Below are 27,050 nucleotides of genomic sequence, written 5' to 3'. Positions count from 1 at the left end.
TAGTATCCTCCAAGTAGCCAAGGTGGGGGTTCTGCGCTCTCGACGTGTGTACATCTTTTTTGTCGGGGAGTCCACACATCGTATCCATTTTCGTCCTGTCGTTGCCGGCGGTATTTGGGGAAGACGCCCTGTTACCCATGGTGAAAAGAGGTTCGTAGGTTGATATAAACTGCCTTTTTCTGGAGTTAGCGTTATCTACCTACCTCTGGGTTTCTTGTTTCGTTTTCTATCCCCGCACCTTAGCCATTGCTTTCTTCCTCAGTTACGCCCTCCCCTTGTACGATGAGTACCTTCTTGACTCCTCAGGTTTTACGTGGGTGAACAGAAGTCGTGAAGAACTTTGTTGTCTGTATCTGATCACTGGAGACACATTCAGAATTCTAGATGGTCTAATGTCCTCACGCTCCAGCGCAGTCGCGAAAGAGAACTTCCTGTCCTAAGCAAATAGACTCGCACCAAAGGAAGGTTGCGCATAGTATAGCTTGTCGGAAGCGCTGTACAGAGAGTGGCAAATCCGATGAATACTCGTCTCCATTTGGATCTTGAGACACAGACTACCCAAGGTATGCCAAGCTGTACGCATGCATACATCCCTAACTCCATTTTGGTTTCTGGATCTGAAAAGAAAGTGGGTGAAGTACCACACGGCCTTAGCCAAAACATCACAAGACCAGGACCGAGCGGTTTCTCAGCGTGCGCAGTTCTAGATTTGAAACAAACGAGACGAACCGCTCGAACGTTGAGTGCGATGCTTCGGATCCCTTTTTCTCTCAAACGCAAGACAGAAAGTGGGGGGATCTGGGGAATGGTGAGACTGCCGGTGTGTCCGTCGAAAGTATACGCGACTTCCTTCCTAAGTTGATCTTCTCTTCAGCCCTGGGAGTTGCGTGAGAACGACTCCATTCCCGACAGGGTGGAGGGGAACGGAGCAGAAGGAAGAGATTTTTCGTGGCATCTTGGATTTTTCGCTGAGGAAGAGGGCTGTTTCCACGGCGACGGTTTTCGAGTGCTTGGCGAAGGAAGGCAGCACCCAGACAGGAGTGACACGTGTATCGCAAACCCAAATTCGTGCATCTAGCACCGATTTCCGTCTAAAGCTGAAGTCCCTGTAGATGTCGCTACTCATCCTCCGGGAAACGAGGAGTGCACTGGCTATACTCAAGCAGTTCAGCGAGATCTTCGAGTGCCGAAATCCAGAATTTTCGGCAAAAAGCTGCCGCATCCCGGGACGACACATCTTGCCCAGAGATCTGCGCTCTGCTGTCTCGAGTTGTTTGTTTCTTGCCGTCCGCTCGAGATACAAACTCGATCCTTTTCCCCGTGATTTTCGCTCCTGTCCTTGCCGGCGGGTCGATCCTTTGTTAGAAACGCGTGGCCCAAACTGAGGCCGGTCTGCCCAAAGCAGACCGTTTGTTCGCGAAACAGCCTCACAACCGTTTCGCGTGTTGTGCCTGGGACTCCACAGCTCAGACACAGGGACAAGAGGAGCGCGGCGCTCCCTCTGTGGCACAAAAAAACTTTCGTGTCCAAACGGTTCACATCCCTTCCCGTACCCCCCGTGGAACTCGGGCAATTCTCAGTTTTGCAGGAGGGGCAATGCACCTGCCGCCAAAAAGCCGGTTTCTCTGGATTCCCGGCGTCTCCGATTCACCGACGCTTCCTCTCTGAAAAACCCAAACGATGCTCGTTTTCTGAGACGGCAAAAAAGCAGGTTAGCGCCTGGGCTGCGCACGGTGTGTCGCGTTCGTGCACAGACGGAAGCATGCGCGTTGGTCTCGACAGAAGAGACACAAGAAACGAGAGGAGACCGACTGACTCCGGAGACAAAAGAGACGACACGCGGCGATACGTGGCCTTTCAGCGGCCGTGTCGCGTTTGCCTCTCTCGCATTTCTGCATGTGGCAAGAAGTTGTGCCGAGAGCCCTTTTCGACTGTTTCTTCCTCGATATCTTTTTTGCACGTCGTAAACATTCACACGCTCTCCTGTTATTTGTCTCCTTTGTGGTGTTCGCCTCGCGATCCCGTCCGCCTTCTCTCTGACTTCGCTCGAAACCCTTGCAGCTTGGATTCGATTTCTTCTGCACGATTTTCGTGACTGTCGGCAGAGCTGGAGGCTGTAGGGTAGGGCGGCGTGTCTCGCGTCTCCATCGCAGCAAACATTTCAGCTGACTTCACCCTAGTTGCTTTGAGTCGAGAACTCTATAATACGAAGCAGGGAGCGTGGTTCACGCCTCGCCGCTGGGGATGAGGCGACTCCTATGTTTTTTCTCGCACTTCCCCTTCCGGTTTTCCGGGCAACACTGCGCCTGCGAACGCTCAGACTCACGCCTTTGACCTTCCTTCTCTGTCTCTCCTCTGGAGCCGACGTGTCTCTCTTCTCACGCTCACCGCCTCCGCTGCCGTCTACAGTTCCTCGTCCTCCTCGTTGTCTTCTGTTCTCGATGGCTCGTTTGTTTTGTTCATCTTCTGCGGTGTTGCCTGGCGCTCCATCTTGCCCGACTCCCTCTTCCGTTTCGTCTCTTTCCTTTTCTTCTCGCTCTTTTTCCCGTTCCTCTTCTTCTCCCCCTTCCGTCTCTTCTTTGCCTGTGGTTGTGCGTTTGCCGCCTGCTTGCCTTTTCCCCCGCTTTCCGCCTCTTCAGGATCTCGACAATTCGCGGGCGCCCGCTTCCGCCCCGTCTTTCTCTGCTTCCCTCACTTCTTCCCCCTGTCACGATGGTGCTCTCTCTTCGGCCTCCTTGGCATTTGCCCCTCTTTCTTGCCGCGCATCCCCTGTCGACAGTCAAGAAGGAAGCCTGCGAAGGCCTCGCGCGGGAGGGAATGGCGACACCGCCAAGACAGCAGAAAACAAACTGCGAGACCCAGCCGAAGGCCTGTGCACGCGGAAAACGTCTCGTCTCTTAACTGACTCCTTTGGAAGACACCACTCGTATCTTCGAATCTCCGTAACGGAAAAGTGCAACATGAAATGCACCGTAAGTCTTGAACTCCGACTCGGTTTGTCCCTCTCTGGGATGAGTTGCCTGGTCGGCATCTTGGAACTGTCGGATGTTTTTCCTACCGCGCACCTCGGTGGAAACGCGTCTTTTTCTTGAACCTCTTCGCCCTTTTGTGATACTTCATTTCCCGTCTGGGGCGTGTACTGTTCCTGTTCGTGCCGTTAAAACGAGCCTATGGGAACCCTTGCAATTCTATAAGCTGGATCCAAAGGAGACGCGCATATCCTTCCAGAGACTTTCCTGTCTCTCTCGCCGTGTCAAACCGCTTTGTTTTTCTCTCCTTTCTTGTCTTCCCGTTTCTTTTTTCTCTGCTTGTTTTGCATGTTTGGTCTCTTTTCTGCCTTTCCTTTTCGACGCTTCGTTGTCTTCCTCGCCACCTGTGTTTTCTCCTTCCTTCAGTACTGCTCGCCGTGTGAACCTCGGGCAACCCCGCAGGCGCCGCCGCCTCCTTCGAAGACCCGGCCTCTCTCTCCTGATTCCATCGAAAAAGGCAGGACATTTCTCTCAACGGACGAGGCAAGGGCGATGAAAGTCGACGGCGGCAAAAGGCGATATGAGAGCACGAACAGAGAACAAAGGCGAAACAAGGAGACAAACTCTCACGATGTCCAGGATTGCTTCCTCTAGGCAACACGAGAAGCACTGACCCCCGTCTCGTTGCATGAATGCACATATCGTCGTATAAACAACTGCACTTCTTTCGACACAAACTTAGAACCATATTTACTCATCTTCTGCTGCATCTCGTTCTCCTGAACCTATACATCTAGATATATATATGTGTATATCTACTCAACTATATATATATATATATATATATATATGTACTGGTGTTTGTGTATGTACAAGCGTTTGTTGGCCTCTTCTGACGCGAATTTGTTGTATGTCCGTTTATACGTTTCTCTTCACATGCCTCCACGCGTATTCAGACATATGTGTCTCCACCGATATGTGCTTATGCACGTGACTCTACAACTACTCACACACCTATTTCTACAATGCATATACATCTATATATATGTATACGTATATATTGTTATATGCATGCATTTGTATACGAAAATGTAAATGTGTGTGTCTAAGTGTTTAGTGTTCATTTTCATTTCTCTTTGGTTTTTAGATCGTTCGAGTAGCTTCAGTTTTCGTCAAGAGTGGTGGCACAAAGATTCGCCTGACAGGAGGGGAGGTGAGTTCTTTCTTTTGCTTCTTGGTGTCTTTGTCTCACCACATTCGAGACCGGTTTATGTTGAGTGTTCAGCGGTGCGGGTCTCAAAGCGGTCCTCACGGAGCGCGTCCATCTTGTCCGTTTCTCGTCTCCTCCCCTCCTCTCTTTTTGCTTCATGGAATCGCTGTCTCCGGTTTTCTTCGCACCACGTTTCCTTTTCCCTTCCGCCTCTCCTGCATGCGTTTCCCCTTTCTTCGTTTTCGTGAGTTTTCCCCGATTTCCCTCCCTTTTCCTCGCAGCCTTTTCACGTGTCTTCTTTCTTTTTTGCGACCTTGCCGATCTTTGCGGCGCTTTGTTTCTTCTCAGCCCACAGTTCGGAAAGACTTTCCCACGCTTCTTCGTCGAGTAGGCGCATTGCCAGGTTTAAGGACATTCGCCATCACGACCAACGGCGTTCGTCTTCTTCGCCTGATTCCCGAACTTAAGGCTGCACAGGTGAACGCAGTAAACGTCAGGTGAGAAGAAAAGCGGGGCGCGTCTCTGCGAAAAGAGGAAACGCGCCAGCATCATGGGTATGGCGACGTGATCCGAAACACAAAAGACACAAACCCAGACGCGAAAGAGCATCCCAGTGTGTTTAGAAACGTTGCTGGAAATATGTTAGGCAGGCGGTCGTGGAACGAAAAGACGAAAAGAAAAAAGCAGGGCACATTTCGCCAAGGTAGGGAAGACGTGTGATACCCGGAAAAGGACACGATTCCCGAAAATTGCTGCTTCGTTCTGTTCTTCCTAAATCACCTTAAAGCAGTACCGAGCCGCAATCTCCCATTCCAGAAACAGGGGTGTATCAACAGGTATGACACATGCTCATGCGTTCGTATAAACGTACTTGTGTTTCTAAAAATGCGCGCAAGCATTTGTATGTACACACATTGATATATATATATATATATATATATATATATATAGGTTGATACATTCATTCTCTGTGGTTGTGGGGTTGGATACTTTCTGCACATCTTTGCATATATCTGCACGTAAATATTTGTGTGTATAGACATCCGCGCGTTCACGTTGTGATTTGGACCCGCTTAGCGCCACTGAGATTCGTATGGGGGCTTTCCCCATAAACCTGCTCATGAATATAGGTAATTACTTCATACAAATGATCTGATTCCCACATGCCTTTTGTCTAAGTCTACGTAGGTGTAGATAGATATGCATGTTCGGATGTGCATCTCCACGTGTGTGTGTGTTTCTCTGCCTGAGCATTTGTATGGATCGCTGGTACAATGCGCTTCTCCATCGGCCCACATATTTGATGATTTTCTGTCTTCTCTTTGTGACGGTTTACGGTTGCGAGTTTTAAACGCTTCCCGGAGATCACTAATGACTCGAATGCCTGCCCAGGTCTATTTGATTCTCTCTCATATCGTGTTTTCCTTCTCCAGTTTTCGTCTTTTCATTTCCTTCTTCCTTTCTGTTCAGCCTCGACAGCTTGGATCCAACGCGTTACAGGGCGGTTACCGGCGTCAATGCGTTTCATCGCGTCTGGGAGGTAAGATTTCTCCCGCTCTTTTCGTCTCTCATGTGTTTCCCCTCTTTCGTCCTGTCTTTGTGTTTTCTTTTTCTCCGGTTTTTTGCCCTTTTTTCTGCGTTCTTTCGTCCTCTCATTCTCTCACCTTTTCTCTCCCTTTCTCCCCTTCCTCTTATTGACTGGCCTCGTCTACGTAGGTTTTCCCTTCTCTTCGATTTTGTTGGAATCCTGAATGTGAGTCTCGTTATGAGGAACAGACAAAAACCAAGTTCTGTAGGAGTGCGGAGCGCCACGGGACTAGCTTGTTTCCCCTTCCGTTGTTGGATGGACTCTGTGGTCGTCGCCATGGCGTCTTCGTGTTTGGAGTTTTCTCGTTTTCCCTGGCGGATTTTCGCGAGGCGAGACTTTCTTTGACTGGGACACACTCGGCGCGCGCGCCGACCGTGTCTCCCTTGCTTTGCGTCCACCTGCGGATGCGGTTGGGCAGGGAATTATGCAGCTTCTAGCCGAGAACTTTTGCGTGGTGAAGCTAAACGTCGTTTTGCTTCGACACGTGAACGCAGATGTGAGCGGGAGACCGGCAGAAGAACACCATCCCACGCAGGCCTCGCGAAAGGGCCGCAGACGCGAGAAGGCCTAAAGAGGCCGAAGTAAACAGCCGCGCACTCGGCGCGAAGACAAGCAGAACCAAACAGCAAAAACCGACTGCAGAAAGAGAGAGAAGAAACGCACATCAAGGTGAAAACGAACGGGGCAGTGGAAGAAAAATCCGGGCCAGAAGGTGGAGCGGAAGGCAGTTGACAGAAGACAAAGAGAAGGGAACAAAAGGGAGAGACTTGCTCACAACGCACATCGAGAGAAAGCGGGAGAAGAGCGAGAGTCGTCAGCACAGTTTGAGAGGAGGAGAGGATACAGGCACGGAAAGCGCCACGAAAGCTAGTGCGTGGAGAGTGGCGCGTTTTCGTTTAGGAAATCGAAGCGTTTGCGGCTCTTACCAGAGACTTGCCCCTTCACGTTCGCTTCATCGAATTCATGCCTTTCCAAGGAAACGGTGAGAGAAGAACCGGGACATCTGTGGATCTTCAACCTTGCCAAACCGCTCCACAACCGTCTACGGGTTTCTGGCACCCTATGAACTCGATATGCACGCAGCTCTTCTGTCTCGGTAGAAAGAGCCCGATGCACGAGAGGAGACGGCCGGAAGGTGGTTGGCACTAACGCCGTGTCTTCGCAGAAAGGGAAGACTCACTCGCGGGCCAGCTTTGGGTCACAAACCTCGTGTCTTGTCTCAGGACATACCCCCCGAAAACGACACGGGAGCGCGCACGTGGAGCACAGAGTGTGTCTGAATTTTCCTTCCTTTTCTTGTGTGTCCCCTTGGGATCCTCGCAGACTGGAGTCGCGAGGCAGTTGTGCCGAAGCAGGAAATTCTCGCGCGCTTGCGTCAGAAGTATCCGAACCTTCGGCCTGTGCAGAAAAGAGAAGAAAATTCGCAGACCACGGGGGCCGCTCGAGTGTACAGACACCGCAGCGACGGCGAAGCCATGGAGGCAAGAGGGACGGGAGAAGACGGAAAAGTGTCTGAAGGGACGGGCTGTTTTGCCGAGAAGACTGAAACCACAGACGCTTGGAAAACAGACAATCAACACGGAGACGAAGAAGAGGGCAGTGCTTCGCTGTTTGTCGTTCCGGAGCACGCGGGAGGTGTCGGAATAATTTCGTCCGTGACAGATGCCTTTTGCGCCTCGTGCAATCGAATTCGGTAAACAAGCACATGCACCACGTGGGGAAACGAGGAGCGCCAAACGCTCACCGCTACAAGAAAAAGCCGAGGCAACTCCACGAGTACACAGACAGAGGCACGCCGCCTTTGCGCCAAACTGCATAGTGAAATTCAGACGCGCATATATATATATATATATATATATATATATATATATAAGGTATATATAGACGTGTATATATAAGGGTATAGGTATGTATATATATATATATATATATGTATTTATGGATGAGCATCGATGGTCTTCGTTTGTCAGTTGAGAGAGCATTTTAGCTTTGAATTCTCCTCTTATCTGGAAGCGCGGTCTGTGTCGTGTGGTTGGTGCGCGTTTCGCAGATTGACGGCGGATGGGCATCTGAAAAATTGTCTCTTTTCTCCCGTGGAATTCTCTGTCCTTCCAGCTTTGCGACCGTCCTGTCCCTTCCCTGCCGACTGTTCGTTTCCTGTTTCCCGTGGAGAGGCGAGCGAGGAAACGAAACTCAGGCAGATTTTTGCTGAGGCGCTTCGAGAGAAGAAAGAATCTCACGGAGGTGAGCGTGGCACTTTCACAGGAAAGACGCGTGAGTCTGTGAGAGCACCCAAAAACTTTTTCTTTCCATGTGGAATTGAATCTGGAGAAGATGCATGACGCGAGACAGATGAGGCGATGTCGTGTACAGCCCCGTCAGGAACTGTAGGCGCCTCCTTTTTTTCGCTTTGCAATCGATGCTTCATTTCTCTTGACGCTCTTTGTGGAAAGTTCTCGTTCTCGCTTTCTCGCTGTTGCAATGCTAGTCCCCGTCCAACGCCGCAGGAAAAGTCGTGCTTCTGCGCTCCGTTGCAGAACATCTCGCCTCACTTGTTGCCTCTGTTCTTCGCAGGAATATTGAACGTCGCAAGAGACGCCAACAGAAACAGACCTATGATTCGCATAGGCGGATGACGCATAAAATGATGCGGATGTATACAAAAGCTGTGTATTACTAGGTATAGTGATATACATATATATCCTTATACAGATAAATGCTAAAATACGTATATTGGTACGCATTCATATATATATATATATATATGCATGGGTTTACATATGTATACTTATATATACATACATAGAAAAACAGAGCGATAGGTATGCATGTGGATATATATATATATATATATATATATATATATTGATAGCATATCATTGTGTAGGTCCGAATACGTGACCATTTTGTTCTGATTCAATCAGCTTTTGGGCTTCTGTGTCTCTGTGCGATTTTGTTTTCGATGAGAACGGTCGACTGCATGCTTGTACGCGTCCCCGTTCGAAGTCCCTGGCCCTCTGTGCCGCCTCTTCAGTTCGACGCTTTCACGCTCAATTCACGAATGGTGTGTGGATCGCCCTGTAGACTCTTCAAATATATGCATCTGCAAAAACGAGTCCGTTTGAATTGGCTTGCATGCATGGCGAGTGGCAGGGGGGGAGGGGCTAAGCGGCCAGATAGTCACGAACAAGCTGATCTGCCTCCGACAGAAATTCTCACGATGGCGAGAGAGAAATACGCCGAGCGCATGCATGCAAACAAATTCAACTCTCGTGTTGCAAATGCACATTCACAGTATACAGAACATGTGCGCGTTGCGAGCCAGGCAGGGCTCTCAAGGACTCGTCGGATTTTCCTCGAAAAACGGTCAGCGGAGGAAACGCACAGGCCTTGAGACAAAGGCGAGACAACGGTCCGACCCAGAGGCAAGCAAACGCAAGACAAGGACAGGAAAAGACCAAAACAGAAAGGAAAACGAGAGGCAGCCTTGCTTCGGGAAAGAATCTGTCCCAGACCCACCGCCGAATTCTGAACGGATACATTCAGTAACGAAAACGGAACCGTATGGTTCTAGGAAATAGAGATCGGCTCAGTCGGGAAACGACGTTCGAACCTCCAATGTAGATAGCATTTCTCTTGGCCCGTCTCCAACACGCGCGCACGGAGCCTGGTTTCTGACGACTGCAAAACTCCAGCAACAGCGCACCATGGGAGCGCTTCAAATGGAGATGACACATTTAGATGCATGCAGTCCTATTCGGAAATATAAAAGCGCCTTGTCTTGATATCGCTGGCACTCAATAAGAATATTTTAGTTATATAGAGTTATATAGATAGAGATACGTAACTTGAATGCTCTCTCGCCTGTCTGCGAGAGTGTCTCCATGTGCATAGAGGACACATGTTTGTACCTCGAATGGTGTATCTACAAATATGTGTAGTTCCAAGGATAGATTTACAAGCAACAGCAGACGTTGGAATGACGCGTTTTGAAGCAAGGCGAGACTGGTGCCGGAGACACGTGAGGGCCCGCTGCACTGCTTGAGGCGCATCCTGAGGGAGGAACTGCGTCCTGAAACATTGGCGAGCGAGACGAAGACGTTCTTTTCTCTGAACCGTTTTCTCGAGAACCCCTGGCAAAACTGCGGGTTCCGTTTTTTTTTCTAAACGGAACCGGGATCTGCCGACGGGCGACTGCCTCAGCGCCCCTGCCTCGCGAGTTTCCTTTAGAAATGTTTCTCGCATTTTTGGCGGAGCGGTGTCGCTTTGTTTCGACACCCTTTCTCTTTTTTTCCGACCTTTTTCGCAAGTCAGGAAGCGCCAAGAAAGACCCAGCCTCTCCAGCAGGGGACAGGCTGTGTGGCGAAGAGACAGTGTAGAACGTACCCGTGGGGAAAGGTCGGGAAGCTGTGAGACTTGGTTTCTCCCCATGAAATCCGCAAGACGAGCGGGTTTTTCGAGAGTGAGAAAAACGTTTGTTTTCGAGGACGTGTCTTTGCTTCCCAGCTGGACAGAACGGCTTCGTTCGACTCGACGACTGCCTCTCTAGTACCTCCAGACAGTCGAGACGCACCGACGAATCCCGCGGGAATCACATCTGTTTCCTTTTCAGTCAACTTTTTTTTGTTCTGGCTGCAAGCATACACTATTTCAAAGAGACTCTCGAACACAAGTTTTCCCTGCAAAAACACACTCAAAAAAGAGATTAGGATCCTTTCTTAAAGGCAGGCGTCTGGAGAGGGGGGGATCAAAGAAGACCAGGCGAACACGGTTTTTCGACTCGAGACCCATGAGGCTTTCCTCTCGGTTGTTTTTTTCTGCGGTCCTTCTCTCCAAACGTTTCGAACACGTGGACGGTGGAGATGCTTTGTCACGGCTGGCTCTTCGCCGTGAATTCGCCTGCGTTTTAGGAGTTTCCCTCTCGCTTCCAGGGGGGAGTCTCTTTCGTGCTGTAAAGAAAACCGTGAGGCAAAGAAAGGCGAGAGTCCTCGCCTTTTACGCTCGGCGTTTCATTTGATGGGTCTCTTTGAGAAGAGTCGCAGTTTACGATGTGCATGCAGAGAGACAGCAAAACCCAGCTCGGCTGGGAGAAAAACCGAAATTTCGCGTTTTTTCGCGAGAAGCGCAGAATTTTTTCCTTTCTCGCCACCTCCCTTTCTTTGAACAGTCTTTGCACAAATCCAAGCTCTTACTCTCCTTTTTAGCGGACAAGGAATGCGCCTTTCTTTTTGATCCCGTCTCGCCCTCAGGTTTCAACCGAGAGCTTGACGGGGCCTTTCTGCATGCCCAGGCGCGGTTGACAACTTTCCAAAGCTTGCAAGACCGTTTCCCGCGAAACACGGCTTTCTGGCTCCTTAGGGCGACGCGCTTGCGAGCTTTCTCGATTTCCCCTTAACCTTTTTCAGAAACGCAACGCGGGTCAGAAGGTCAGGAAAACAGAGACAAAATTCGGCTGTCTCCAGCAAGTGTCTCTCTCTTGTCGATTGTTTTCTCGCAGAGACCCCACAGAGAGGGAAAGAAGGTTTCTCCACGCGTCCGTTTTTCATTCAGCAAAATCTGAATCTCTTGCGAGGATGCTTCTGGTTTTCTCCCTGACTGTCGTTCCCAAACACTTCTCTGTCGGTATGCCTCGCGTGGCATCGCAACACTAAGCGTCTTCTCTCTTCCAGCATTATCTTCTTCTCTTATTCTTTCCTTCTCTCTCCTTTCTTCTGTCGCTTTCTCTCCTTTTCTTGTTCCCTCTCCTTCCCTTGCTATTCTCTCTCCTCTTTTTTCTCTCGTTTTCTCTTCTCCCTTTTTCTAGCTCCGTCACGGCCGTCTTGTCCCCGGTGAGAGTCACCATGGCTGACGCCGTCGACGATTTGTTTGCCGTCTTTGGGGGCGAGGATGCATCCGCTTCCTCTTCGTCCTCCTCTTCCTTGTCTCGTTCGGGGCCGAAGTCTTCTGTGGAGTCGGAGAATGTGAAAGTTGGGGAACAGGACGATTCTCTCTCAGCGTCTCCAGCCGTTCAGAAAGCAGGCGCTTCTCTGCAAGTGGAGAGGAAACGACAGCGGCTGTCTGTGGAAGCAAGCAACGGAAAGGAGACAGAATCTTCTCGCGGGGAGTCCCCAAACGAAGTCGCGTCTCCAGATGGAGACGCCTCAGCTCTTCCAGGAAGGAAACGCCGGCGACGGGAGGCAGATGCCCACGAAGAACCAGCTGAAAACGAAGAAAGCGAGTCTCGAGAGGAAGATCAGAAGACGCGCTTGGTAGTGAAACTTCTTGCGTCTGACAAGAACTGCACTCACGAGGTGATCCGGCCTGCCGACTGTGAGACAGCCTTCCACTACTACCCTTTTGAGACGACGCTTCCCGAGTATCGAACGCAGGCGGAACCCGCTGAAAAGAAAAAGGCCGCAAACGAGGCCTCTGAGACGGAGGCGGACAACGTCAGCCCGACAGAGAAAAGCGACGAACAAGCAGCAGCCACGCAAGCCAACGAAGGCGAGAACGGGGTTAAGCGGACGCCGGCGCGACAGTATAAATTTCGTCTCGACGCGTTCCAGCAACGCAGTGTCCTGTGTCTGGAAGCGGGCGAAAGCGTCTTGGTGGCTGCGCATACGTCCGCGGGAAAAACGGTTGTGGCAGAGTACGCGATCGCCATGAGTATTCGGGATAAACAACGCGTCGTGTACACCAGTCCCATCAAAGTAAGCGGGAGGCGCCGGGAAACTCCTCAGACTCACCCTCTTAACGATGTATGCATCTGGACACTGTGATACTCACACACACATACACACACATATGTATATATATATATATATATTTATTTATTTATATACCCATCAGTATCTTTGAAAGGACATCTGTATGCCCGTCAAGGACAAGGATCATGCACATGGATGTGTTCCCAAATCCAGAACGAATCTCTCGGGTCTGTACAAAATACACTCGTTTTCTAGAGTCATGCTAATCGATTTCGCACATCTCTCTTCAGAACCAAATACATCCAACACATGCATCTTCATTTCATCTGTACGTGTGGAGATTGGTGGAGCCGTATTTAGAGATGGCTAGTAGGACAAGTGTTGCAGCCGGCGCTGACGGGTAAACGGTATCAACAAAGAGAGGGAGACGCAGCCTGTAAACCGAAGTGAATTCGTTGAGACTAGCGGGTTTCTGTTCTTTCCAAAACGGCGGTGCGCTGTACATCCACCTCGTCATCCGCGGTCTTTCTCTCTTTTCCCTCTGACGCTCTCTCTCTCTCAGTTTTTTCCGTGTCGTTCTCGACCGCTGCCGTTCGTCCTCCGCACCGCTTTCTTTTTTCTGTCCACCACGAGCGGCAGGCGTCCCTTTTGCCTGCTTCGTGTTCCTCCTCACTTTCCGCCCTTGCGCGCTCTCGGTGTGGTTCTCTCTAGGCGTTGTCGAACCAGAAATACCGAGACTTGTCGGAGAGTTTTGGAGCCGAGAACGTGGGGCTGATGACGGGAGACGTGACTCTGCATCCGAACGCGTCCATCATGGTCATGACGACTGAGATTTTGCGTTCGATGCTCTACCGAGGTTCGCACTTGGTCAACGAGTTGAAATGGCTTATATTCGACGAGATCCACTACATGCGCGATCGCGAGCGCGGCGTCGTATGGGAAGAAAGCATCGTCCTGGTCCCCGCAACTATGCGGTTCGTCTTCCTTTCTGCCACAATTCCAAACGCGCGAGAATTCGCCGAGTGGGTTGCCGCCATCAAACACCAACCTTGCCACGTGCTGTACACGGACTATCGGCCCACGCCGCTGCAGCACTACATGTTCCCGGCAGGCGGCGAGGGTGTCTACCTCGTTATGGACGAGAAAAAAGTCTTCCGAGAAGAAAACTTCCACAAAGCTGTCGCCACCCTACACAAAACCGTCGAAGAACAGGCGATGGAAACCAAGCAAGTGCGTGAGAGACACGTCGCAAACCTAAAAACGAACCAAAGCAGAGAGAGAAGAGCGCTCACACATATATATATATATATGTATGTATATGTGTATACATATATATATATATATATATACATGTGTGTGTATCTTTCATGGGGATATGCCTGGCTTGGCGCGTTGTGACACGCACATTTCGTTGTGCAGTTCCGTGTTTGTCGTCTCTCTCCGGTTCGCTTTCGCCGCATGCGTCTTTCACACAACTGGTCGGTGCCGGTTTTCTAGGCGGCAGCGCGTTCCTGGACAGGCGTTTCTGGTGTGTATTTGATTTCAGATGCAGCGTCGAGGGCGAGCGCGAAACCGGTCGAGCATCGAAAAGCTGGTGCTCATGTGCCACGCGCGTCAGTACACGCCCGTCATCATTTTCTGTTTCTCGAAGCGAGAGTGTGAAGCGAACGCGACCGCCCTTCTCGGCGGAAACAGCGCGGGGCGCGGTTCGGGAAACGTAGACCTCACAACTGACGAGGAGAAACAACTCATTGAAGAAATCTTCAACAACGCCCTCGAAACCCTCGAAGAGGAAGACCGCAACCTTCCGCAGGTCCGCACAGCGCAGAGAAAACTGTTCACAGAGACGCCCCCTCAGGAAGAAAAAAACTACTTCACGCCTCAACTCTCTTGAAACCCGTCGCTATCTCCATCCATCGATTTATCTACCATGCTCATCTGTATCTATCTATACTTGTATATATGTATACCTATGTATATATCTTTATACATGCATATGCATATATATATATATATATATACATGTGTGTATACCTATGTATATATATACATATACAGGTATATCTATGTATATATATATATATATATACACGTATATCTATGTATACATCTAGGTATATGTACATGTATATCTATATCTATATGTATATATATGTTTATATCAGTCCGTCTGTACATAAGTATGGGCACGTGTATCGCTATGTGGTGACATCTGCGTGCAAGCGTTTATTTACATCTCGATCCACGTGTAGAAGGAATCACGTATACACGTACGTGCAGTCACATGTGCATATCTGTGGATGTGTTCATATGTCAGCTCTGCATATTTACATATGTGCTCTGGGGTCTCTGGCATTCTCCGTAATGTATTCGCAATCAAATGCACATTAAAAACACTTTTTGTTTGCCCATTCAGGTGTACTGAAAGGTGTGGGCAGGGGACTGGATGCGTACCGAGATGCGCGTCAAAAAAGTGCTTCTCGGTTTGATCTCGCACCCAGAGTCGTGTGTTTCTTTACTTGCAGGTGAAGTCGATTTTGCCGTTGCTGAAACGGGGCATAGGAATCCACCACGGAGGCCTTCTTCCGTTCGTCAAAGAAATGATTGAAATTCTTTTTCAGGTGAGAACTCGCTTCGAAGGCAGGTCTCCAAAAGAGAACGGTGTTCCTCCACGAGACAGCCAGCGCACTGACACTGTTGCGTGCAGCCGCTCTTCTCTCCACAAACTCCTCCCTCTACATATTCTCTTCGTGGATTCTTGATATATCCGTCGTCCCGCGAAAGCACACGTCTTCCATTCGACTCGCTCGTCTCCCCATTTTTTCTCTCTCACTACGCCCCTCGCGGTCTCCTGTCTCTTCTCTCCTCTCCTTCTCTTTTCCTTTCTCGGATGTTCTTTCCATGCTGTGAATCAACTGGGGAGTCGCTACAAACTCCGGGTCTGAATGTCTGTGGCCGAGGACGTTCCGAGTTCAGATATCTGGTTTGTCCCTCTCGATGCCGCCGTCGTTTTCGGCGAGCTTACGTCCCCACATGTGACGCGCTTCTGTCGGGATTGCGTGTCGAGCACTGATTGAAAAAACCCTGAAACTCGATCGAGACACTCCATGAATCACATGCGCCTCGCCGCAAGTTCATACGCCACGTCTCTGCCTATCTGTAGCTCTCGGATCTACCTATATAAGAAGAGGCTTGATAGTACTACCGTAAGTACATAATATACAGTCCCAGCAGTAGCGGTTAAACTATAGAAGAGTCGAGTATTATCCATACATACCAGGGGTTTCTATCTCTATCTCCCTCTGTCTCTACCTGTATCTGTGTCTATATCTAACTGTGTCTATCTTTACCCTTGTCTATCTGTATCTACGTCTATCTCTATCTGTGTCTATCTCTATCTGTGTCTATCTCTATCTGTGTCTATCTCTATCTGTGTCTGTCTCTGTATCTCTGCCGACACTGGGCTCAGTCGAATCTCCGCGCTGCATGCTTTTTAATTAACCTTTCTGCGTACGAGCAGTCTGTAGCTTTGAGCTTTATTTCGACTGGAACTGGTGTCGCGTCTTTTGGTTTCAGGAGTCTCTGCTGCGGGTTCTCTTCAGCACAGAAACCTTTAGCATGGGGGTGAACATGCCGGCAAAAACGGTCATTTTCACTGCAATTCGAAAGTTCGACGGCCAGGAATACCGCATTGTCAACTCTGGGGAGTACATACAGATGGCCGGGCGTGCGGGCCGCCGTGGCCTCGATGACAGAGGTGCGAAAGGGCGCTCTTCGCGAAAGCAAAACCACGCGACTCTCGAAAACGGAATTCTGCACAGTCGACTCCATGCTCGAAATACCGCGCAACTCTCCACAACCGGAGCGTTTCCTCTCGCTCGTCCTCTCGCTCTTCGTGGTTCCTTCCTCTGTCTCTCTCTGGGTTCCGGTTCCGAGCCATTCGTTTCGCTTTGTTTCCTGTGTCTCGAAGTCGAGAATCTTCTCAGTGCGGGGAGCGGTACCTCTGAGGGGGGAGATGAAGCGTCTCGCGTTTCTTCTCTGTTCGCCGCTCCGTGGCTCGATCCGTCTCTTCGCGAACGCAGCGTGGCTGCCACGGCGAGCGGCGCCTTGCGAGAAGAACCGGATCTCCGCGCCTTCTCTTCTCCCCCCTTCGTTTTCTCTCTGTCTTCCTCCGGTCGTTTTCTCTCTGTCTTCCTCAGTTCGGCTTCTCTCTGTTTTCCCCCCTTCGTTTTCTCTCTGTCTTCCTCCGCTCGTCTTCTCTCTGTCTTCCTCCGTTCGTCTTCTCTCTGTCTTCCCCCCTTCGTTGTCTCTCTGTCTTCCCCCCTTCGTTTTCTCTCTGTCTTCCCCCCTTCGTTTTCTCTCTGTCTTCCCCCCTTCGTTTTCTCTCTGTCTTCCCCCCTTCGTCTTCTCTCTGTCTTCCTCCGCTCGTCTTCTCTCTGTCTTCCCCCCTTCGTTTTCTCTCTGTCTTCCCCCCTTCGTTTTCTCGTCCTGGCCCTCTTTTGCTGTGTCGCCCCTTCTCGCTCTGGGTTTCTGGCTGCGGGTCTTCGGCGTGGCGGAGCTGAGAGCGCGGCAGCCTTTGTTTCTTGGCGTCTTTGCTTTTCCGCAGTTCCGTTCTCCGGTGTCGTGGCGCGCGTCTGGAGAGGCCGCCGCGAACTGCGTTCTCTGTGCGAGTTTTTGCAGGCATTGTCATCATCATGTTTGACGAACAAGTTGACCCTGAAGAGGCGAAGCAGCTGTTTATGGGGCAAGGCGCTCCGCTCATCTCCACCTTCCACCTAGGGTTCAACATGCTGTTGAATCTCTTCCGCATCGAAGACGCAAACCCCACATTCATGATCACGCGCTCCTTCGCGCACGTAAGAACCCGAATGCAGAGACTCCAAACACACTCAGCGGAGCTGAGGGCGGGTGAGGCGCCGCGACGACAGGAAAGAAGAGCGTGAAGCGAAGAGCTGGAAAGACCGGAGAGACGAACGAGGACGAAGGCGCGCCAGCCGGGAGAGGAGCGGGCGAGCGCAGCCGTGGACGGGAGCAGAGGGAGAGCAGAGAACAGGAAAGAAACAGAGAACGGAGAGACGATGAGAGAAGATGGAAATCAGTTTGAAGTGGACACACAACGTTCGGCGGTGTGGCGTCTTGTTCGTCAGTTCCGCGTGTCCTCTGCCGTTTGCTGTCACGGTTTCTCAGTTCCAAAGAAACAGAAAAGCGCTCCATTTGGAGAAGGAGAAGGAAGAACTCGAAGAGGAGGTGAAGAAGGTCCGGGAAATTCACGCCCTCGCGGACGTCGACGAGAAGGACAGACCCTCTTTCGACGTCGAGGCAGTGAGTCTTCAAATTGGAAAAGCAAACGCAGGGACCGGAGCTGCTCTGAACGATCACTGATACGGCCTCAGGCGCTTCCAAGACACACTTAGATAAACACACAGACACCCACCAATCTATTTATCTGCATATATGCATATACAGAGTCCCAGTATGGTTATACACACATGTATATAAATATATATATATATATATATATATATGTATATATGGGCCGAATGCCGGTCTACCATCCTGTGGGTGTCCGATGTCTATATATATATATATATATATATGCGTCACATGGATCCAAATGCGTATTCGGAAATTCTAGTGCAGGTATGCGAATGCTTGTATCGAGGTCGCCTATATATATATATATATATATATGGTATTAATTTCTTCGTTTTCCGTTGGCGAGGCGACCTTGCTTTCTTGTGACGGCCTCGCTCCGTCAAGGAAAGAAGGACTGGGTTCATGCTTTCACAAGAAAATCTAGATCGGCAAAAACGCATGGACACACACGCGCGGCCTGGCACGAGAAACAGTCCTAAACACTAGCACATGTACACCTCCCCACGAATTTCTCACAGACGCAGTGTACTTCAGCACCTACATCAGTACAACACGAATACGTATTTATGGCCTGTGCATGCACATGCATTTACGTAGGCAACCCCACTTCTCTCTCTCTCTCTCTCTCTCTCTATATATATATATATATATGAATTCATCAGAGAGAGTGCGTGTGTGGTTTGTCCTGGCAGGCTGTTTGCGAGTATTACGAGCTCAAACACGATCTTGCAGGATTGGGAAAGGAGCTGAGAAATCTGGCGATGCAAGAAAGATACATTCTTCGCTACTTGCAAGCGGGTCGCATCGTTAGGCTCGTGGAAGAGAACGGCACCGACTGGGGATGGGCTACCTGCCTCAGCAAAGTAAGCCAACCGGGCACTGCTGTCGTTTTCGCCTCGCAACGCGCTCTTCTCGGGTCGCCTCGCGTCTCGATTTCTCCGTGTCCGAGGCTGTTCCTGCCGGGCGACGCGCGTTCGCGAGCGGTCTTGGGGCCTGCGTAGGCTCCCGAAAAGACAGAAAGAGCTTCCAAGCACGAGCACAGAGATGGAAGAAGAGAGGGAGATCAAGACCCAGCGCGGCGAGAAGGTGCCGCAGAAAGGAAGAGCAGGAACCCTTGCCCGTGTCGTTGTCCCCTTATATGTCTAGCTTCAGGTATTGGTTTCTTATTCGTGATTCATGTCCCTATACAAATACATATATATACATATATATATATACATATATATATATGTATATATATATATATACAAATACACATATATACATATATATACATATATACATATATATATATACATATACATATATTTATATACATATATACATATATATATATATACATAGATGCATATATATATATATATATATATATATATATATTTGTTGGTGTGCATATATGTAGATATATGTATATATAGGTACATGTACCGATGCATCTGCATGTATGGAGAGATTGGCCATCGAAACGCAGGTTTCGTATCTCCTATGCGCGTGGTCGATTTCTCGTCGCATCTGCATGCTTTGCCGACGGCGTCTGAAGGCGAAGCAAGTGGCGAGGGCGGCCAAGGCTTGCCGTGGATGCGATTTCGTCGTTTTGTTCGCAGATCTCGAACCGCTGTGTTCCATCCACGAACGCAGTGATGGAAGGGCCTGCAGAACAGCTCGTCGTCGACTGTTTGGTTGCATGCGCCCCGGAGAGCATCCGCGACGAAGACGGCAAGGGAGTCACGGGAGCGGTGGCGTCCTCGGAGAAGCCGCGCCCTGCGAAGAATGTGGACGGCGTCGAGAAAAAGGACTACGTTCTCGCGGTGAGAGCCAGGGGTTTCTCTCTTTGTCTAATTGACAGAACTAAGACTCAGACGCAGGAAAACGTCCTCGCTTGAGTTGCTGGCAGAGCGCGTTCGGACGAGGCATGGACGCGGCGCTGTGAGAGAAAACGAGAGGAGCAACTTGGAATCAAATGCTGATAACCCCTTCTGTGGAGAAGAGCGAGATTCACCTAGACATACATCACTGCAACCAACTAATGATTCTCATCTCGAAAAACATAAATTTCAGTCACAGATCTATTCAGAAATGGATTCATATGCATATATATATATATATATATATATATATATATGTAAATGTGATTACGTGTACAAAGGTATTGGATGTGTGGATGTGGGGTAGAGTTAGCGTGTATAGCAAGCGGTAGAAGGGTCAAATGCGCGGCAAAGGACGTGTTCAGTTTTATGTGTTGTGGGTTGTGTCCGTTGTGGATTTGTCGTTCCTTCTCTTCAACCCGTGGTGTGTCTTTGGGAGTTCAAATTTTGTCGGGGTTTCGCGAAGGTGTAGCTGCCGCTTGACTGTCTTGCTTCTCTTCATTTTGGTCGTTTTCCTGGCTTGTCTCCTTCTGTCTTTTGGCAGGTTGTTCCCTTTACGATCTCGTCCATTCGCAGCATCAGCAAATGCCGAATGACGTTGCCCGTGGGCGTCGATGTTCGATCGGGAGACGCGCGTCGCTCGCTCCATTTCCAGCTCAAGAAAGTCGAGAAACGCTTCGAGGTTCGTCTCGTCGAGTTGACGCGCTGCACAGCGGTTCGCCCGAGGGTTGTCTTGTTGCATGCTTGCATGTTCTTCTTCGCTTCCGAACGATCTGCGGCGTCTCAAGAGCCACGCCCTGCTTCCAGACATCTCGCAGTCTCTCTTTCACCAGTTGTCGCGTCTCTCGAGCGTCGCCGTTCTTTCCTTTTTCTCGCGTCCGTATGTCTCGGAATCCACTGCGCGTTCTTTTCCTTCAGCCCGAAGGCGGCATTCCTCTGTTGGATCCTCTCGAAGACATGAAGATTCCTGAGCCCCGTCTCCCAGTGAGTCACGCAAACACACGAGCTCGCGCGAGAGAAAAAGATTGCTGTGCCATATGTGTTTGGTTTTTCCACAATCTAAAAGCATTTCCCATCTAGGATACACGCAGTCATCCATTTGGTTTATATATATAAAATATATGTAAAATATATATATATATATATATATGTACATATGTCTACTTAGATAGATATAAAGGTATGTGGTTTTAGATGCATATCTCCATCGATGCATCTGTGCACACAGTTACGGATATTTGTGCCTGGATGTTAGCGTCTCCAAACTCCCAAACAAATGTAGAGTGACCCTCTCTCTGCCGGCGTGTGTAGGGGTCTTCCCGTTTGCGCAAAAAGCTTTTGAAGAGATGTGTGTTTGACATCGGTCAGGAACTGGTTGCAGCGATTGCGGAGAAGGAGCGACAGTTGACGCAAAATCCTCTGTACGAACACCCGCTGTGTGGAACGTACTACGACGCGCATCACCGGCGCGTGCAACTCCAGACGAAGCTCCGCACTATTCGCGAATCGCTGGACAATCAAAAGCAACTCGTCATGAAAGTGAGGTTCCCCGTTCCCCAAGAAACCCCCTTCTCGGTCGTTTGTATCCTGCCCGCGTCCTCCACCGTTTCTTCTCGCTCTGCTGCATCCGTGCTTCTTTGTGTCCCCGTTCTTGCTGTTTTTCGTGCTCCTTAGCTTGCGTGTGAGAGAGACTCTCGAGTGTCTTTCCCCCGGTGCGGTGCGCCTGTATCCATTGTGAGTCGCATCCCCTTCGTCGTCTTCTGGATTTGTGTGTCCGCCCCGTGGCGTTTGGAATTTCAGCTCCACATTGTTTCTCTCCACGCTTTCCCTTCCAACGCATGCGCCGCATCCTCGGCGCTGCAAGTGTCCCCACCTAGACCCTTGTCGCCGTGAAAGGGGCGGCGTTTCGCTTTTTTTCGTCTGAACTCTCTCCCCAGAAAGTTCAGCCTCGCGCGTCGCTCTCGCTTTCCACGTCGCCCTCACCTGTTCTCTGCGTTCTTATCTCTCGCATGCAGAAGTTTCTCTCGCTGTCTTGGCACTCTGGCCCGTGGTGTGTATGCTGTTCCCTCTCGTGTTCAGGACACTTTGCGCGCGATGCGGCGCGTGCTGCGTCAACTGGATTTCCTCGACGCAAACGACGTCGTGACTGTGAAGGGCCGGGTCGCGTGTGAAATCACGACGGCCGATGAGCTCGTAGCCGCCGAGCTGCTTTTCCAGAACGTCTTTGAAACGATGGAAGTCGAGGCAGTCTGTGCGCTCTTGAGCTGTCTGGTGTTTCAAGAAAAACACGACGAGCCAGAGCCGAAGGAAGAAGTCCTTCTCAGTTGTGAGTCCCACGGGAGGGGAAACAGATATGTTTAAGACGACAGCTCCTGAAACTCTACAGGACCCGAGAGAGGCCGAATCCACGAGGCGCGAAACAAGCCGCGTTCGGCGCTCGCGAAAGGCGACAGTTGAGGCCGTGCTGTGTATGGCAGCGTTTCAGAAGCTTTTTGTCTTTCTTGGGTCGCTTCTTCTTCAGATGCTCGCCTCGGACTCAGACTTCTCGTGGTAGCGGCGACGCATCTTTTCTCGTGGCCTCGCTCAGAGCACGCAGCTTTTTCACGCGTCCTTTTGTGGGTTTCGGAGTCTCGACGCGTCTTGGTTGCGTTGTGAACGTTCCCGCTCTTCGGGGGTGATGGCCATCTCGTGTTTCGCTGCTGGTGGGTTGTGTGTGTTGCATCGGTTCGGGTTCTCAGCTGCTGCCTTCTGGAAGCATCCGTTGCTCGTTGCTTTCCCCTGCGTTTGCTCCAGGTTTGGAGAAGGTGAAGGAAGTCGCGAAGCACATCGCGGGGGTGTGCGTGGAGAGTCGGTACATTGACCCCCTGGGCGCGTCGAAAGCCGCCGAAGGGTCTGGGTCCGCGTGCACGCAAACGGTGGACGATTACGTGAACAAATTCCAGCACGCAATTATGTCGCTGACGTACCGATGGGCAAAGGGAGAGAAGTTCGCGGATGTCGTCAGTGGCACGTCGATCTACGAAGGCACCGTTATCCGCTGTCTCCGCCGACTGGAGGAGCTGATGAGGCAGATGGCGTGTGCCTCGAAATCCATCGGAAACCCAGACTTGGAGAAAAAGTTTCTGGAGGGAATAAAGAAAATCCGCCGGGGAATCGTCTTTTCGTCCTCTCTCTATTTGTAGACACTTTTGGCGGGTTGCCACGCAGCCTCAGCGGCAGTCACCAGAAGTGGGCGACACAGGGGTGACGCAGGCAAATACGAGAAGCCCAGATCTGAGAAATCCGAGCAAATCGCCCGTCTCAAGCGCCAAGAGACGAGGATGCGCACCTCGCTTCTGGTCGCGAGTCTGTTCAAGAGCCAACAGAGGGGTGGGACATGGAGCGGAAGGAAATTTCAAACAGCCGTTGAGGCGACGGTGATGTTCGTGTTTACCGCGTTGCCTATAGTTCTTTGTTGGCACCGCCCGAGACAGAGAAACCGAGTCCGCGAAAATTTGTTTTTGGCAGAAGAGCGGCACACAGTTGGAGTGAAAACTGCACACACGCCGATCCAGCTTCTGTTGAGGTTTGCCAGAGTCTGAACGTTTCGTAACGCTGGCACCGATGCCCCTCGAGGAATGGGAACGCACTGATGGGCGTTACCTCTCCCCCACATCTCTCCGTTTCCCGATGGTTGCGTTTCCGTCAGATTTCGAAGTTGCGGATATCTACCGACTTTTCTACTGACTTGGAGTCGACAAAGAAAGCAAACACGGCTGTACTGCCGAACTCTTGAAACCAGTGTAACTTTGCTGTGAAAAGCAGGTGTAGACGCATTTTAGTAATTGAGCCCGTGCAAATCGTCGGCTCAGGAGATATGCTCTCGAACTTCCGTTTCTTTTATCCGACATAGTTTATCCACTAGCACTTTGTGTGGCGCAAGGTCCATTTACCGAAAGGATGGAGCCCCAGGGAAAGCGGCGAATTATATTACAGTCTAGAGTAAGACCGCCTCTAGTGAACAATGGATATCCTTTGAGGGGCTCATACCTAGATGATTCCGTTTTCCCTACGAGTGTTGGAGGTGGGTGTTGGTCAAATGCAAACCTTTGACTCCAATGACGCGAAAAAAAGTGTGCAAGGACACACTGCTCGCCCAGTAGGCAGAACTCGGAACTGGCCATGTTGAGTTGTCGAACTAGCGAGCCATTGGCATTAGCTGTCTTACGGTAGCTTGAAACGTTTAAAGCCATTTGCTGTACAGTACATTTCGCTGGCTAGACGCATTCGTTCGTTAACTCGCAAGCGAATTCTGGTTGGATACAAACAGCACAACCGAACACGTTGAACCCCGCAAAGCACACAAAGGTGTGCCTCTGGCCTCACGGCCGAATCGTTGTCGAGTCTCTTCCCGTACGAGGGCATAGTATAGTATCGAAGAGATGCAAATGGCAAAGCACAAATCAGTAAGGCAACATAATGCCTGCATCTCGGACTTGTCCTGACGAATCCTTTGTTGCATCATAATTGCACCGCAACAGACCGGAGAAAAGCGGCCGGCGTCAGCTTCACTGCGCGTTTCAAAACCGTTCACAGATCGAACATGCCCGTTCGCGATGCCAACTGCCTGGGCCAAGGGTGCGGCTTTGTTTCCGTTAGGCATCCTTAAGCATTTTTCTGCACACGGTCTGTTTTTTGATTGTTGTTCGTTATCTGTTTGTCTTGGGTTTCTGTGTATTGTGCTCTTCGGAGACGAAATCGCGGCCATACGTTTTGGCATTCTGCCTACTTGGGAGCGATCTTTGGATTCCCGGTAGAGACGAATCCTATCATCAATAATTGACCCAACTCAAGATGACTATTCGTGGTAGTCGTCCGAGTAGAACAGGCTCTGTGCAAGTGTTCGGATATTAATGGAGTATTTGGCGCTGTCAAAGGACGAAGCTGCACTCGACCGGTTGTGTACACGGTTGTCGAGACGTCCTGACCAAGTCTTTTCGGTCATCTGAGAAGTTCCCCTCTTTTGCTTGGCTTAAATCATGGCAGAACACCATGCCGCTCACGCAGCTCGGCAAGTTGCTACTGCGGGAAGGGCCGAATCTGTGCCATTAGAAAGCAGTAGCGCAGTGACCTTTTCCGAAACGGACAGGCCCTTCAGCTGCAGTCGCCTCAGCCTCACGAACGACTCCCAGGCTTCTGGTAAGACCAGAAACACTGTGAAGGTGGAGCACAGACGGCCCCAAAAGCCAACCTTACGGAGCCTTTTGGCGTGTTGCTTCACGGCCATCCTTGTCGTATTGGCTGCAGGAGCTGCGGCTTTCGCCGTCGCGATTTTGGACTTTTACAGCTTTGCTAAGCATGGAAAACCTTTGCGCTTTACCGATATACGGTTCACACAGCCTTTACGCATTGGTTCTCCAGCCGCAAGCGAGCACCTTGAGATTTTCCTTGACGGGCTTCAAGTGAGACTGGAAATTTCCAACCCTCTGTTGCTGCCATTGCACGCTGAGATCGCTGAATTTTCCCTCTTCTTTCGCCCCTCTCCCAAGGCACGTTCGGTGGCGCAAACGCAAGTGAAGCGTACAGAGTCGAAAACTGCACAGACAGCAGCCAGAACAGAGCGCGGGATTCATGGGACAGCGCCAGATGAACAGCCATCAAGCAATCGGACAAAGGCCTCCCCCTGGGCACATTACCAAACTGGTCTTGAAGCAACAGTTGCGTTTGTTCCTTCAGAGGCTCCTGGCAGTACAGCAGAACCTACAATTTTCCCTCCTGGACTGTATCGTCGTCGACGTCTGTCGACAGAATCTGTCAGGTCAAGACATCATGACCTTTTCGAATCCGTCATGAACGCCCAGAAACAGATGCACCCAGTCAGACAGCCGCGCCTCTCTCCGCAGTTCCCCAACCCTTCCAGCAACGAAGGCGCAGGCCATCTCCCAGTGCAGGAGGGCGACGGTATCCCGCCTGAATTCTGGGGAATGCCCTCGTATATCCCAGGCAGGCAACTACATCCCTCCAGAGTGAATGGTGTCGCCATCAATCGCGGCGCCCGAGAAGTCCTCGCAGCTGATACTTCGCACACAGGATGGGAAGTCCACGGTTGGGGTTCGGGTGACGAACTTCTGGAAAACCCGTTGCTCGTGCAAGACATGCTCGATGCTTTGAGTCCCGGGAGAAGCGTTATGGGTATCCCGAATCGAGGAGAGTCGGGCACTGGCTTTCAGGAGAATCTTGCACCGACTCAGGAAACAGCTACCGAGCAACATTCCGGTCGTCTCGCCCAAACGTTTGGACATCCTCTCTCGGCACCTCCCGCATCTCCTCACAGCGTTCCTTTTCCGAGTTACCTCCAGTTCTCCAATTCAACTGCATGCGTCCCGGAGGCCGATGCAGAAGTTGACGCAAGCGACGTTCGCTTGTGTCCACAGTGGCACGATCTCGGCCAGGTTCAGCAACAAAGCGAGGCACGTTCTGATGACGTACAGGTCGCAACTGTTCACTCCGCAATTCGCTCTCGAAGCAGTATTCGCCTGCCCCTCGCGATTTTAAAGCGCCGGCTGTGGCACCCACGCACAGAAAGCATGACGGCCGCTCTAGAACTTATGGTCGCTTGCCTCAACGAAGGGTTTGCCCAATTTCAACTACGGACTTCCGCAGCCCAGCTGACAATGGCACCTGGATGGTTTTCCGTTCAGCTCGACGCGGTGCAGTCTGAGCCGCTTTTTATTCCTTGTGAGTATCACCAGGAGATCCAGTTGGTATCGCGGAACAGTGCCACCGGCACAAGCGGCCCTGGGATAAGTCTATAGAGTCTCTTTGCTTGATGAGGGGAAATTGGCTACGCTCAGTAGACTGCGCACCTTCGTCGCGAGTAATAATGGTCTTTCGAGACGTAGACTATGATTACCTTACAATATGCCTGCGCCCTCCACCAACACTACAAGTTCCTGCCTTCTCGAGACCAGCCCGACTGTATAGGCTTTTCGCCTAACCGGTGGCTGACTCCCTTCGATGCATTTTTTGTTTGCAACTTTGTCGCCACAAACACGTTGTGTCAATCGAACTGCGTTTTTCTCTCGGGGACTACGAAAGCCCCAGTCTTTCTGCATTGAGCAACCGGGGATAAAAACCCCATTGGCGTGTCCCTTCCAGCGAGGTCATCTGGAAAACGCCAAGCTATGCCATGACAACTTTTGTCTAAAGTTTGCTACTCACGCGAAACCTGCGCCTGAGTACAGGGGGCGGCCAGGTTCTGTGATTTAATTTACAACGAAAGCACGAGCCTTGTATCAGGAAGCATGCTGTCGCCAAAAAAGTCACTTTTGCTCCATTTCGGATACTTTTCTGCAGTGGACACTGAACAAAATCCAT

General features: G+C 50.7%; 3 protein-coding genes across 3 annotated transcripts; all 3 read left to right on the top strand.

The window, feature by feature from the left end:
• Window positions 1–2,960: 2,960 nt before the first annotated feature.
• On the top strand, window positions 2,961–8,403 carry NCLIV_013520 (putative molybdopterin synthase; the record flags this gene model as incomplete). Its single annotated transcript, XM_003881543.1, has 9 exons — window positions 2,961–2,972; window positions 4,117–4,182; window positions 4,528–4,676; window positions 5,650–5,719; window positions 6,186–6,263; window positions 6,668–6,749; window positions 7,091–7,460; window positions 7,818–8,011; window positions 8,342–8,403. The coding sequence occupies 9 exons, from the start codon at window positions 2,961–2,963 to the stop codon at window positions 8,401–8,403; spliced, it is 1,083 nt and encodes a 360-aa protein (XP_003881592.1).
• Window positions 8,404–11,607: 3,204 nt separating this feature from the next.
• Window positions 11,608–22,876, top strand: NCLIV_013510 (DEAD/DEAH box helicase family protein, related; the record flags this gene model as incomplete). The annotated part of the gene is made up of 14 exons (XM_003881542.1): window positions 11,608–12,456; window positions 13,165–13,683; window positions 14,000–14,266; window positions 14,979–15,074; window positions 16,030–16,210; window positions 17,134–17,309; window positions 17,641–17,775; window positions 18,522–18,692; window positions 19,434–19,637; window positions 20,239–20,376; window positions 20,613–20,678; window positions 21,063–21,233; window positions 21,774–22,020; window positions 22,488–22,876. 14 exons carry the CDS (start codon window positions 11,608–11,610, stop codon window positions 22,874–22,876), a joined length of 3,609 nt encoding a protein of 1,202 aa, XP_003881591.1.
• A 1,836-nt stretch (window positions 22,877–24,712) lies between these two features.
• NCLIV_013500 (conserved hypothetical protein) lies at window positions 24,713–26,488 on the top strand (the record flags this gene model as incomplete). Its single annotated transcript, XM_003881541.1, has 1 exon — window positions 24,713–26,488. The coding sequence occupies one exon, from the start codon at window positions 24,713–24,715 to the stop codon at window positions 26,486–26,488; it is 1,776 nt and encodes a 591-aa protein (XP_003881590.1).
• Between the last annotated feature and the right edge of the window lie 562 nt (window positions 26,489–27,050).

Source organism: Neospora caninum, chromosome V (genome assembly GCF_000208865.1).
Source record: "Neospora caninum Liverpool complete genome, chromosome V".
Classification (NCBI taxonomy): Eukaryota; Apicomplexa; class Conoidasida; order Eucoccidiorida; family Sarcocystidae; genus Neospora; species Neospora caninum.
Note: the sequence above shows the minus strand (reverse complement) of the source record. Positions and strands in the feature narration are given on the sequence as shown.